Raw genomic sequence first — 10304 nt, forward strand, 5'->3', positions numbered from 1 at the left:
TGTCCTGTCCTTGATCTCCATACACGAGGACCAGGAAGGCCACAAATTCAACCTGGAAAACGCGAAAATTTTGGCATACGGAGACACGCGACACGGACGAGAATTTCCGGAAGCATGGTACTCTACGACAGGTTCAATAAACCGGTGCATCAAACTGGATCCAATTTACGCACCTCTACGCGCGAGAGATCAACATCGCAACCGAAACACTCAAGGAGGACCGAATAATGGATTCACAAACGAAGAAACAAGGAACTCCTCGGATTCAAATCAATAAAGGCCACAACCGGAACTCGGAAGGACAAAGGTCACTCCAACATCGACTAGACTACGGCGGCGAGGGATGCCAAGTTCAAAAGTCACGTGGGCATCGGCGAATGAGGACACGGGATAAAAAGAACAACCAATGGGACCGCCCGACCGAATAACTAATCGCGGTCAAAGGTCATCCTCGGCTACCAGCACGTATATCAACACACGTAACACTACTGAACGCACAACCACTAACGCACCGCTACGCACAACTACGCACTGATGATGTCACCTCGATTGGTGATGAAACGTTTGCAACCAAATTTCCCAGCTCAGCGAACAAGCCAACGACCAGTTTATTCGTTTTTCGAACTCCGGTTGTAAATCTTCGGATTTATTCAGTTGAAGACAGATTATTCCAAATAGTAACCAGAAGCGCCAACACAGGAATCAAGGGATTCAAATGAAAATTTGCTTGCTGGTCTCATGTAAATATCAGCGAATTTGTCCATATTCTGGAAAACTTAGTACGATTAAATTTGCAATGCGAATTCGATGCCATGTAGATCGACTGAAAAATATGATTGCTCAAGTTTGACGTAAAGATATATGGACTAGGTGAAACGTGACACATCACAATGCTCGGACACCAAAATTTGGTTCTTAGACAGCATTACCGTCCGAGCTGTTACCGTAGCTACAAACGCCTGTCATATCTATCAACGTTGGAGCACTACCCTTGTACCAGTCCGATTTGTAACTCATCCGCTACCTAGATATCGTAAGTAGGCCGTATGTCCCAACCAATATTAATCAATTACACAAACCACCAGCTTGGCAATGTTAACAACGATACGCGCGATTGTTCAAAATTTTGCTATTTTGTCTACGGTCTGCTTTTGGGCCAGATTTAAGCTACGTTTTGTGCACACTTGGCTTCGATCCCACAGCCCAGACTTTACAATACTTATGGATCATTCGCGAGAATGATAGATCAATTGAACTGGCCGCTTATCTGAACCAAAACACACTTAGCTTGGCACGTGTTCTGCCTTGTCACTGATATTTCTACAAGGACAATTTTAGATGGTCGTTTTTTCTGAACTAATTTGCTACACATTTCTTGGAGAAAATGAAGATCCTCGGGCCGGAGTGATAGCATGTCTGTGGATAGAAAAACCGCCCACCTAAATATCGATATTCTCATACTGTCCCGGGTATTTCACGTCTAAGTTATTGCCCACAAAAAATCATTAGTGGCGAAGTGATTCTGGGAACGCGTTGGTGACTAGTAGCAAGGATTAGCATCGTTATCAACAACAATAATAAATCGCATTTTTATTTTATGCTAACTCTGGTTCAGAATTTTCACTGATTTAACTTGTCAGGTGAGATTTCTTCCAGCAGGTGAATCCAATCTATGCCGGTAATCCGAGAAGTACTCTACAACAGTTTCATCCTTGTTGAAGATCAGCAGCAGCACGCATCTCATGAAACGCAGGGATTAAATCTGAGGAGTCTCAATCCCACACTTTTCGGGCCACTGACTGGACACCTAACCGTTCGTCCATCAAAGGCTAATCAGTTGTACCAGTTAGACAGGAATACTTCTCAATCACGGAAGCTTCATCGCATGGTTACTTGTTGACCGCCTCAGCGCAGATTGGCGTCACTTGAGGGATGAAATTGCAGTCGAAAAATTCTAGACCGTCCCTCACTACCACAAGAAAGAATAATTTCATAAGGTGGGTGAGACTTTCACCAAAGAAGTGATTGCTGTCGCAGCAAGTTAAAAGGTCACCATGTGATGGGGATTCGTGACTAAAAGCTTAGTTGCGTTATCTCCTGTCTACCAGTTAATCAGAACTGATCAGCTGCTCGTCGCCGAACGGTTATTTTTCCAACTACTGGTCGGGGGTTGTGGTTTCACAAATAAGGATCTTCAAAATATATCCCTTGCCTAAATTTCAAACCGTGGATTCTATGGAGACTTGAGCTTTACTTTCGGAACCACACTGTATGATGACAAGGGAAAGATTCATTTTATCTGAACAGCTACTTACCCATCAAATCACCCGTGCTAATCTGAACACGCTGTTGGAATCAATCACACATTCATCAAGAAGTTGGAGTTGATAAATCTCTATAATGTTCATCAGTACTTTGTACATAGATGTTCCTGTTAAACTTCTCGTCGTCTCCTTTGCTGTCACCAAAGTTTTCGGTTTGATTCCCTGTGATTGTCAAAAGGTTTGATACAAACCCTTACTCGTTCTCGTGGCTTCATCACACAAGAATGCTCAGAAACAGCGACCAGTGGTTTGATGGTTCGCGTCCATTGAACGTATGAAGTGCCGTGAAAAGTTGAAACGAAATTGACATAATCACTGTCAAGGAGAAAAACGGTGAATCCTGAGAGAAAGACTGTTGGTATTACTTTGAAAGGTTTTCGAGAGTGAATCAACTGATTTGCGCACAACTGAGTTTTACGTGTTGCCTTTGAGACAGTGACTGAAGTGAAAATGAACTCTGTATTCAAAGACGCAAGAAATGGACCTTGTTGCAATTCTTCTGTCCTTAAAAATTTGCTAAGTGGAACCCAGTTCAAGCAAGAATGCCACGTAAGTATAGTTTCGAAATCTGTAAGTGAAGTTTCCCGCATACAGTCTACGAAATAAGAACATCGGTGATTTTTTTCCAGCTCGATAAGTTGAGGAAAGATATTATCACAATGAACAACTAAAACGTCCAGTGCTTTTACACACAAAAGTATCATTTTTAACTGATCAAGTGTGCCACCTCTTTGCAGTTAAGCGCAGTTGTCGTTCTGGTGATGTATTTCTTCCCCATGTATCCATCCATACAGAACCCAGACCGTGTTTCATACAGTACATTCTAGTAGAGTTCAACTTCAAAACAAGAACAGTCATGTACGTATAAATTGAAAGCTGTTGGAAATAGTGGTTATATAAAAGGGATATGGGAATGCTGAATTATTCCGAACATCTTTTCATAAAGGAACATCATTTAGATACGTAGTTAACGCATTTGCGTGAACTTTCCCACAGGTGACTAATTAGCGTGTGCACATTTACAAGCAGAAAGGCCTAAATCCACGTAAGTCAGTAATCTTCAAGCCACCTTGTATTTGGGTTGACCACCTGTGTTGCGTTCTTCTCTGGCAGTTGCATATCTGGTCTGTCACCACAGCCCTATCCGGCGGTACTGTGTAAGCACTGGTGCAGGCGTAGCAAGTATTGGTGTTTGTTTAGAGGTATACAAACTTCTGGAGTTTTCCTGGCAGAAGCAGGACGACATGGCTACTTCCATCCATGAAAGGATCACTAGCTTAATGCGCTGCCGCACGATACACCGGGATACCACGGTACCGATGCCCAACATTCTGATAACTTTCCAAGTGAATTTATTTTTTGTAGCTCATTTCGTGTGGCCTGTTGCCACTGCTTTCTTCAGGTGGCACTATTCAGCTGAAATGTTTCGAGAACGCCAACTGAATTCATTTTACACACTTTGCAAGCACACAATACGTTTTCTTAAAAACAATTTTGCCTATCCTTGAGCAACATTGGCTGGATCGAGTTGTGACTCGACGGACTAAAGCGCCGTTTAACTCCACTTATGATCTGGAAGACTATCAGCCGAAACAGTTATGCAAGTAGCTTTTAACCTGTTTCTTCCGTCTACCTGTTGAACTCCCATCGAATGGCCGCTTGTGGTCATTTGACTGCGGCTACTTTTGTCAATATTGTGGATATAGTTTATTGTTAAGTACTACCAAGGAGGGCGCTTTTGAGAAACAGTTAAAGGTATGAATTTTCGTGTAAGGCCCCAAATTTCTCGCGTTTATCAAAAATAAAAACCTGTCGGTATTTTTCGCTGCTACATCATGAGACTCTAGAGAGAGTGTGTGAGCATGAATGCATCTAGGGCTTTGTTAATCTCTCCTGATATGAATAGAAAGGAACTTATGAATGACCGGGGCGATCGACTTTATTAGATGGTGGCCCCCGTAGAACACAGATACATTTTTTACGACACACTTTGGAAGCCATTTTCTCCCCAATACAGGGAGAACATTTTGTTAATTCTGCGCAGCTGAAAATGATTGTTCTTTATGTGGTCCCTGATTCCTAAAAAGGATCTCACGCGTTTTGATACGGATCTCTATGCAAATCGCTTCCATAGAGGAAACCAGTTACTTGGTTGAGTGCGCCTTCCTTGGGCTGAATATGATCTTCTTCTCTTCGAAGTAATTTACTCGGTTCACGGCCGTACTAGCAAAAGATAGACAAGCAATAGCTAATATCAGATGCAATATTTTGTTGTGGCAGGAGCTGCTGTATACGTCTATTATGTCAAATACAAGCCAATTACCAATTTCTGGCGCAAGAAGACAATTCACTTAGTGTGTAGATCATGAATTTTATTATATAGACCCAGCGACCAAAGATTAGTACGCACGTGTGGAGCCGTATTCAAGTGACTGTTATGTATGGGCAGAGATTTCGGTTTAACTTCTTTTTGGCATGATGCCGAGTACTAATGCATTTGACTTGTACAACATTTAATCGCACTACAACTCAAAATAACTACCCTCAGGTACGAAATATCCGCCAGCGTCAAAGCAACAGTAAGCTCTTACCTCTTATTTATTAAACAACAGGAAATATCGTATTATGCCTGAATACACCAAGATCATGTCTTCGCCTCTTCAGTCAGTCAGTTATTCAGTGACTAGACTTCTTTCACATCGTCTTAGTAGTCATAGGCAGTTTTTTCTTCATTTTGTACTAGGATAGTGTTATTAGCTTATACGTCCCTCCACACAGTTTAGGAATGTGTTTCTCGATAAAGTTCATCAATTCCCTTTTCAATCTGGTTGAAAGCATTATTATTTACACTTGCATCGGTACTCCGCACAGCTGGAGTGGATTAGATGGATGCGTGTCCATGAACGCATTACTACTTCTTTGCTCCTCTTCACGAATCACAAGCCGTCTTTGGATTTTTTTTAACTATTCCGCATGGGCTAGTGACCTACAGTCATTCTGAAAGGTCTCCCACCACCAGTGCTGATGCACCAATCGATAATATCATATGGCAGGATAGATGACCTTGAAATTTTTCTGGGGTTTTCTTCAGACAATCGTCCGTAGATTTGTGCGATACTCTGAATAGCATGAACATATTTGAAACGATATCCGTATTCACCAAGACGGTGATTTACGATTGAGTGAGCTGCAATATTCTGAAGCCCCAAAATCCAAATGAATTTCCGCGTCCTTACCTTTTTCTTTCCATTCTGAGGACCTATATTTGAGTTCGTTTCAGAGAGACCAGCACCCAATGGAAACCTGGTAGTAAAAAGTGACCAAGGTATGTCCAGAGCTTGGTTCAAATCCTCCTAAGTGTTGAGGACACTGACGATGTCAACTGGCGATGAAACGTTCGCAATCCAACTGCCAAGCTCGGTGAACAGACCAACAACCAAGCAATGCACCCAAGCTACCTACATTCCACAATTTTGCGTTTGTAAATATCGATTCAGTTTTCGTCAGTCATTCAGGGAAGCCGTTGTTGGAATAAATATATTTTGTGGTGCAGACGCTGGCCCTTTTGATCCACAGTTCGTAATAAAATTGACTGCTGAGTCAAAACGAATTAACCAGACGTGGTGTGAAAACTTTAGTTTCTATCATTGATAATCGAGCCTTAAAGTGTGCACCACAATGGGTTGGTATTTTGGGTGATACTTGTTGAGGAGCGGTGCTCCTTAATCCGTCCTTTTAGTGAAGCATAAATTAGCTACTTTCACACAGCTTGCGTGGTATCGGAGCGAGGGACGGTAGATCTCCGGCAGCTTGATGAAACCACAACTGGAAAATATATTGGTCAAGAATATTCTCTTGTTCACAATCCATTTTGAGCTTTTTCATAAGAATAGGAAAAAATATTTCAAAACATATCGGTCTAAAACTGCAAAAACATTTTCAGCCATACGGAGTATGAAGTGCATGTGTTGTATTTTCTGCAAACTGAGTTCCGCATACCTTGTTGCTAGCCTTATCAATTTGTTGGAAAACGTTAGCATAACTTTGTAGTCGGACTTGCAGAGGGCAAGGGTGAAAAACTGACCAATAAGCGATCTTAAATCCACAAAGTTTATCAGAGCTACAGGGTTTTACATATGATTTGTGAGGGTCATAATCTACTCAGTCCCCTATTCCAGAGTTAACTCAGTACAAAATATCCAATTTATTCAGCTCCCTCAGGCACTATAAACTGCACATAACTTTATCTGAGCTGACTTGGTTTACATAAGTATCACAAAGGAAAAGTTACCTTAGTGGTCTACGTGCCACTGGTAACCTGTCATCTTTCATTTGTAATACAGGGGAACTAATAGGAGTTCGAAATAGTTGAGTCCAAAAGTTTGATGGGACTCTGGTGTGGCAATCAACATAAACACATTATATTTCTCCAATTGATGAGCATTTTTTGGCTTCAGAGCAGTAGTGAGCTGCAGGTGAACAGAATGAATCCGTTCACCGAATGAAACATTCCTTGCTAACAAGCACACTGAATGAGTCATAAAAATCGTTTTTGGCGAAGCTGTCTGACGAGTTCCAAAGAAGATTCAAGTGGCGTCTTCTCAAATAAAAAATAGATGGGTAGCATTTAAGTTTACCTAGTAATTCGTGGGATACGTAAAAATAAACATACTGGTTTATCCTGCCTGACATTTTAGATGAATTTGACTGTGTTTTGTAAGATTGTAACAAAAATTAAGAATGGCAGTCAGTTACACAATCCAAACTAGCTATTGTACAGCAACAAGCAGGTGAACGTCAAAACTATTTTGTATGGCATCATACTGGAACAAGACTAAATAGTATGCTCTGATGGTGCAAGAGCCTGATAGATTCAACTGTGTATGATTCCAGGTGGTAGGTATGAACACTGAACAAACAGGCTTATAATATCTGCAAACCACATACACTCCATTTCGGACCAACTTGGTGTCAACAAGAGACTCAAGTGGGTATTCGCAAAAAATGTCATCTATGGTGAAGGGCAAAGTGAGAATATACCTTCAAAATCTCGTCACCCACCTCATTTGTATTATCGTGTAAGCGTTTATTAGGTTTACTTTGCTGTACTTGCTGTACAGAGGGCTCTTTGATTTGAAGAAATTATTGGGCTGCGGCATCTAGAACTTAGGTACGAATAATAGACTAACCTGAGTTATCATATTTAGTCACCGAAGGGCCAAAACAACACAATGACTGTCAATCTTTTATTTCAGTTTGGAGTTCCCATTAAAATATGGAAAGCTGCTTGGTTAAAGGAAGTTGAAAGTGTTCACGGTCACTTCCTCTTGCATTGACATAAGAAATGATCAAGTGGAATGCAATTCAGTTTTTCATTGTAATTGACATTTGTGGGCAAGCACGTCCTCGAGAAATTTAAATAATTTTTTTCAACTACACAACCTAACAGCTACTACCTGGACAGATGAAGCTGGGTTTCTTTCTTTTGCTACGCTGGTAATTTCCTTTTGTGTCACCATAGCGACGTGGAAAAATCTAGCTATGCAAGTAAATTTTCTCAAAACGAAAGAAATAACGTCCAGTTGTGTTGAACTTGTGGAGCAGTCACCAATGCATGAAAAAAATTGTGGTTTACAAATGTTCTGCATTAGTTGTCTCTTCCTGAATCATCAGTGAAGCATCATGATCATCAGAGACACCAATATCAATGTTGACACTCATGCTTCACTAACGTACAAACACAGATTAATCTAAATATATTTCAGGCTTTGAATAAAAAAAGGGAAAAATGTGGGTAAGGGAGGGACCTGGTGATAGCCTATGTCAAGCAATCCGGGGTACACACACCTACAAGCATTGAATCAGAAAGGCCGGAAAGAAAATGACAACACGAACACCACTGATATCGATAAGCCACCATTTCCTGCAGTGTCTTCAGACAAGTGAACAGAGAGTGAGGGGCTCCTTTCTGTAGGGCTTACAAAAAACAACATCCAAACTCTTTGTATTCTCTTTCACACCCTCTTTCAAAGTCATACGTCGACTAGTGTGTTGTTTATGCTACCTTGAAGAAGACACGGAGGGCAAAACTCGTTCCGATGGATGGTGTTTTGTCATGGGTAGCACATGGCTGAGCCAGCGCAGTCGATGGTGCTGCTACACAACCAGATACCGGTTTTCCAATCACTTTGTTGCTAATTCGCTGACGTCATTCAACACCAGCAGCGCTTCTGACTCATCGGTGGTCAAAGACCTGAAGACGTCTCACATCAGCTGTTCGCAGAAGCCACGTCTCGCGGGCATACATCAACACAGTCCTTACTGTATCTTTGTGCGCGCGACCTTTGAAACTCAGTTATATGGCTGCACTGCACGGCATCTTCTTTAGTGGTTAGAGTGTTCTATATTTTGCATCTGTTGATAAATTGGAACATGTAAAAACCTTGGAATTTTTCAATTCTGAAGAACTTTTATAATAGGACACAAAAACGTTAGTCTGATATTTGCTAAGACAAAACAGTGAATTTCGGCAACAGGGTGCAACTCCCTTCAAAACATACCCACGGATAAAGATGATCCGTATTCGCGAGTTTCCTTAATTCCGTATTGCTTTGTAGATGTAATATGCGTAAGAATTGATTACACCCCATTGATCCCAACCGAGAATGGTGAAAATTCCACACTTAATAGAGGGGATTCGGCAATTTGCGTGAATTTGACCTGGCTTCAAGTACCAATTATTTAAACGGAAAGTTAAATCCTTTGGCTGGAGCTCACATTGGACGTTGCTAAATTTTTGGGACGGAAGCGTCCCGATGTAACGTATTGACATAGGCACCCGCATCAGTCTCCAAGCATTTGTAGGTTTTTCAGTTTAACAAGCCGAATTTTTTTGGAAAACGTAGTACTTGGAGAAAAAATCCATGAAAGTGGACTACCCATGTGGGATAATGTAGTAACGGTATTTTCCTCAGCTTAGTTCTCGGTCTGAGCCTCCCAAGATAGCCTTCACGTCAAAACAAACACCAAAGGTGCAAAAGGTCTATTAACGCCCAAAACGAAATCAGGAACAGTTGTACAGCGCTTCGTATATATAGCGTGAGAGGTTATATCTTTCTGGAAGTTCTGACGCATTCTGGATGCGCCATTGGCAACCGGCATTTGGCCAATACTGGGTCATGATTGGCTGTTGGGTCCAGATCAGATCTCGCCTTGATGCCGGACCGGCAAGCGTCCTGAATTCTGGGCCAACCTCGTGCGGGCCAGGCTTATCGACCGTAGCCGCGCCTAAAGACGTGCGGTATAGCGGGATCCGTGTGGATTCCTGCCTAACACCTCCTCCTTGAATTTTGTTGACGTAGCTTCGAAGCCTGGGGTTCACTTGCAGTGGCCCCACTGGCTTGCGGATCCTGTCTGTCCAGCGTCGCGGTTGTAATCCGTGCTCAGGCTGGGCCTCTGACGAAGCAACTGATTGATTTTCTGGGGTGGTGCCGAGATCAAAAGTGTCCAGAAGCATTTCTAGACTCTTATCACCCAGTCCTGTATGCAGGATTGCGCATCTGTCGGCCGGATTTGGTTAGTGTGGCGTATCCACTTGGCTGGACCAACTTGAATCTCGTAGTGCACTTTACCGCGCAGGCGAAGGATGAGTCCTGGGGTCCACGTAGGGTGTCTGCCGCTATAGTCACGAACCAACACTCTCTGGCCTTCGGTGAATGAGCGCGCAGTTGCTCCATGATGCCGGTTGAACTGTCCCTCAATTCTAGTGTTGCGGTGACTAGCCTGCCTTTTTTGTGGCCGGATAGTGTCAGGCGGTGTTCGAAGACTCCTTCGGAGCAGTGCCCCTGCTGGTGATACTCCATCAGGTGAGTTGGGGTTTGCCGTCGCTCGATATGCCAGCAGGAACCTTCGCAAAATTTCTTCCGATGGTCCCTCCCCTCTGGACTTCTAAAGTGCCCGCTTCAGAGTGTCAAGAAAGCA

General features: G+C 42.5%; 2 protein-coding genes across 2 annotated transcripts in view; one reads left to right on the forward strand and one right to left on the reverse strand.

Moving 5' to 3' along the window:
* T265_07535 (hypothetical protein) overlaps positions 1-10043 on the forward strand; it is a gene marked incomplete at both ends in the record, with an annotated part of 54563 nt that extends 44520 nt beyond the window's left edge. The window contains one exon of the mRNA XM_009173080.1: positions 9686-10043. Within this exon, the coding sequence (XP_009171344.1) occupies positions 9686-10043 (358 nt within the window). The remainder of the gene's footprint in view (positions 1-9685) is intronic.
* Positions 271-8631, reverse strand: T265_14315 (hypothetical protein; the record flags this gene model as incomplete). The annotated part of the gene is given in 4 exon segments (XM_009173093.1): positions 271-428; positions 8306-8384; positions 8389-8526; positions 8578-8631. Coding segments are annotated over 4 exon segments (429 nt in total).
* Positions 10044-10304: the final 261 nt, after the last annotated feature.

The sequence above is a fragment of the Opisthorchis viverrini genome, assembly GCF_000715545.1.
Source record: "Opisthorchis viverrini unplaced genomic scaffold opera_v5_172, whole genome shotgun sequence".
Taxonomy (NCBI): domain Eukaryota; kingdom Metazoa; phylum Platyhelminthes; class Trematoda; order Opisthorchiida; family Opisthorchiidae; genus Opisthorchis; species Opisthorchis viverrini.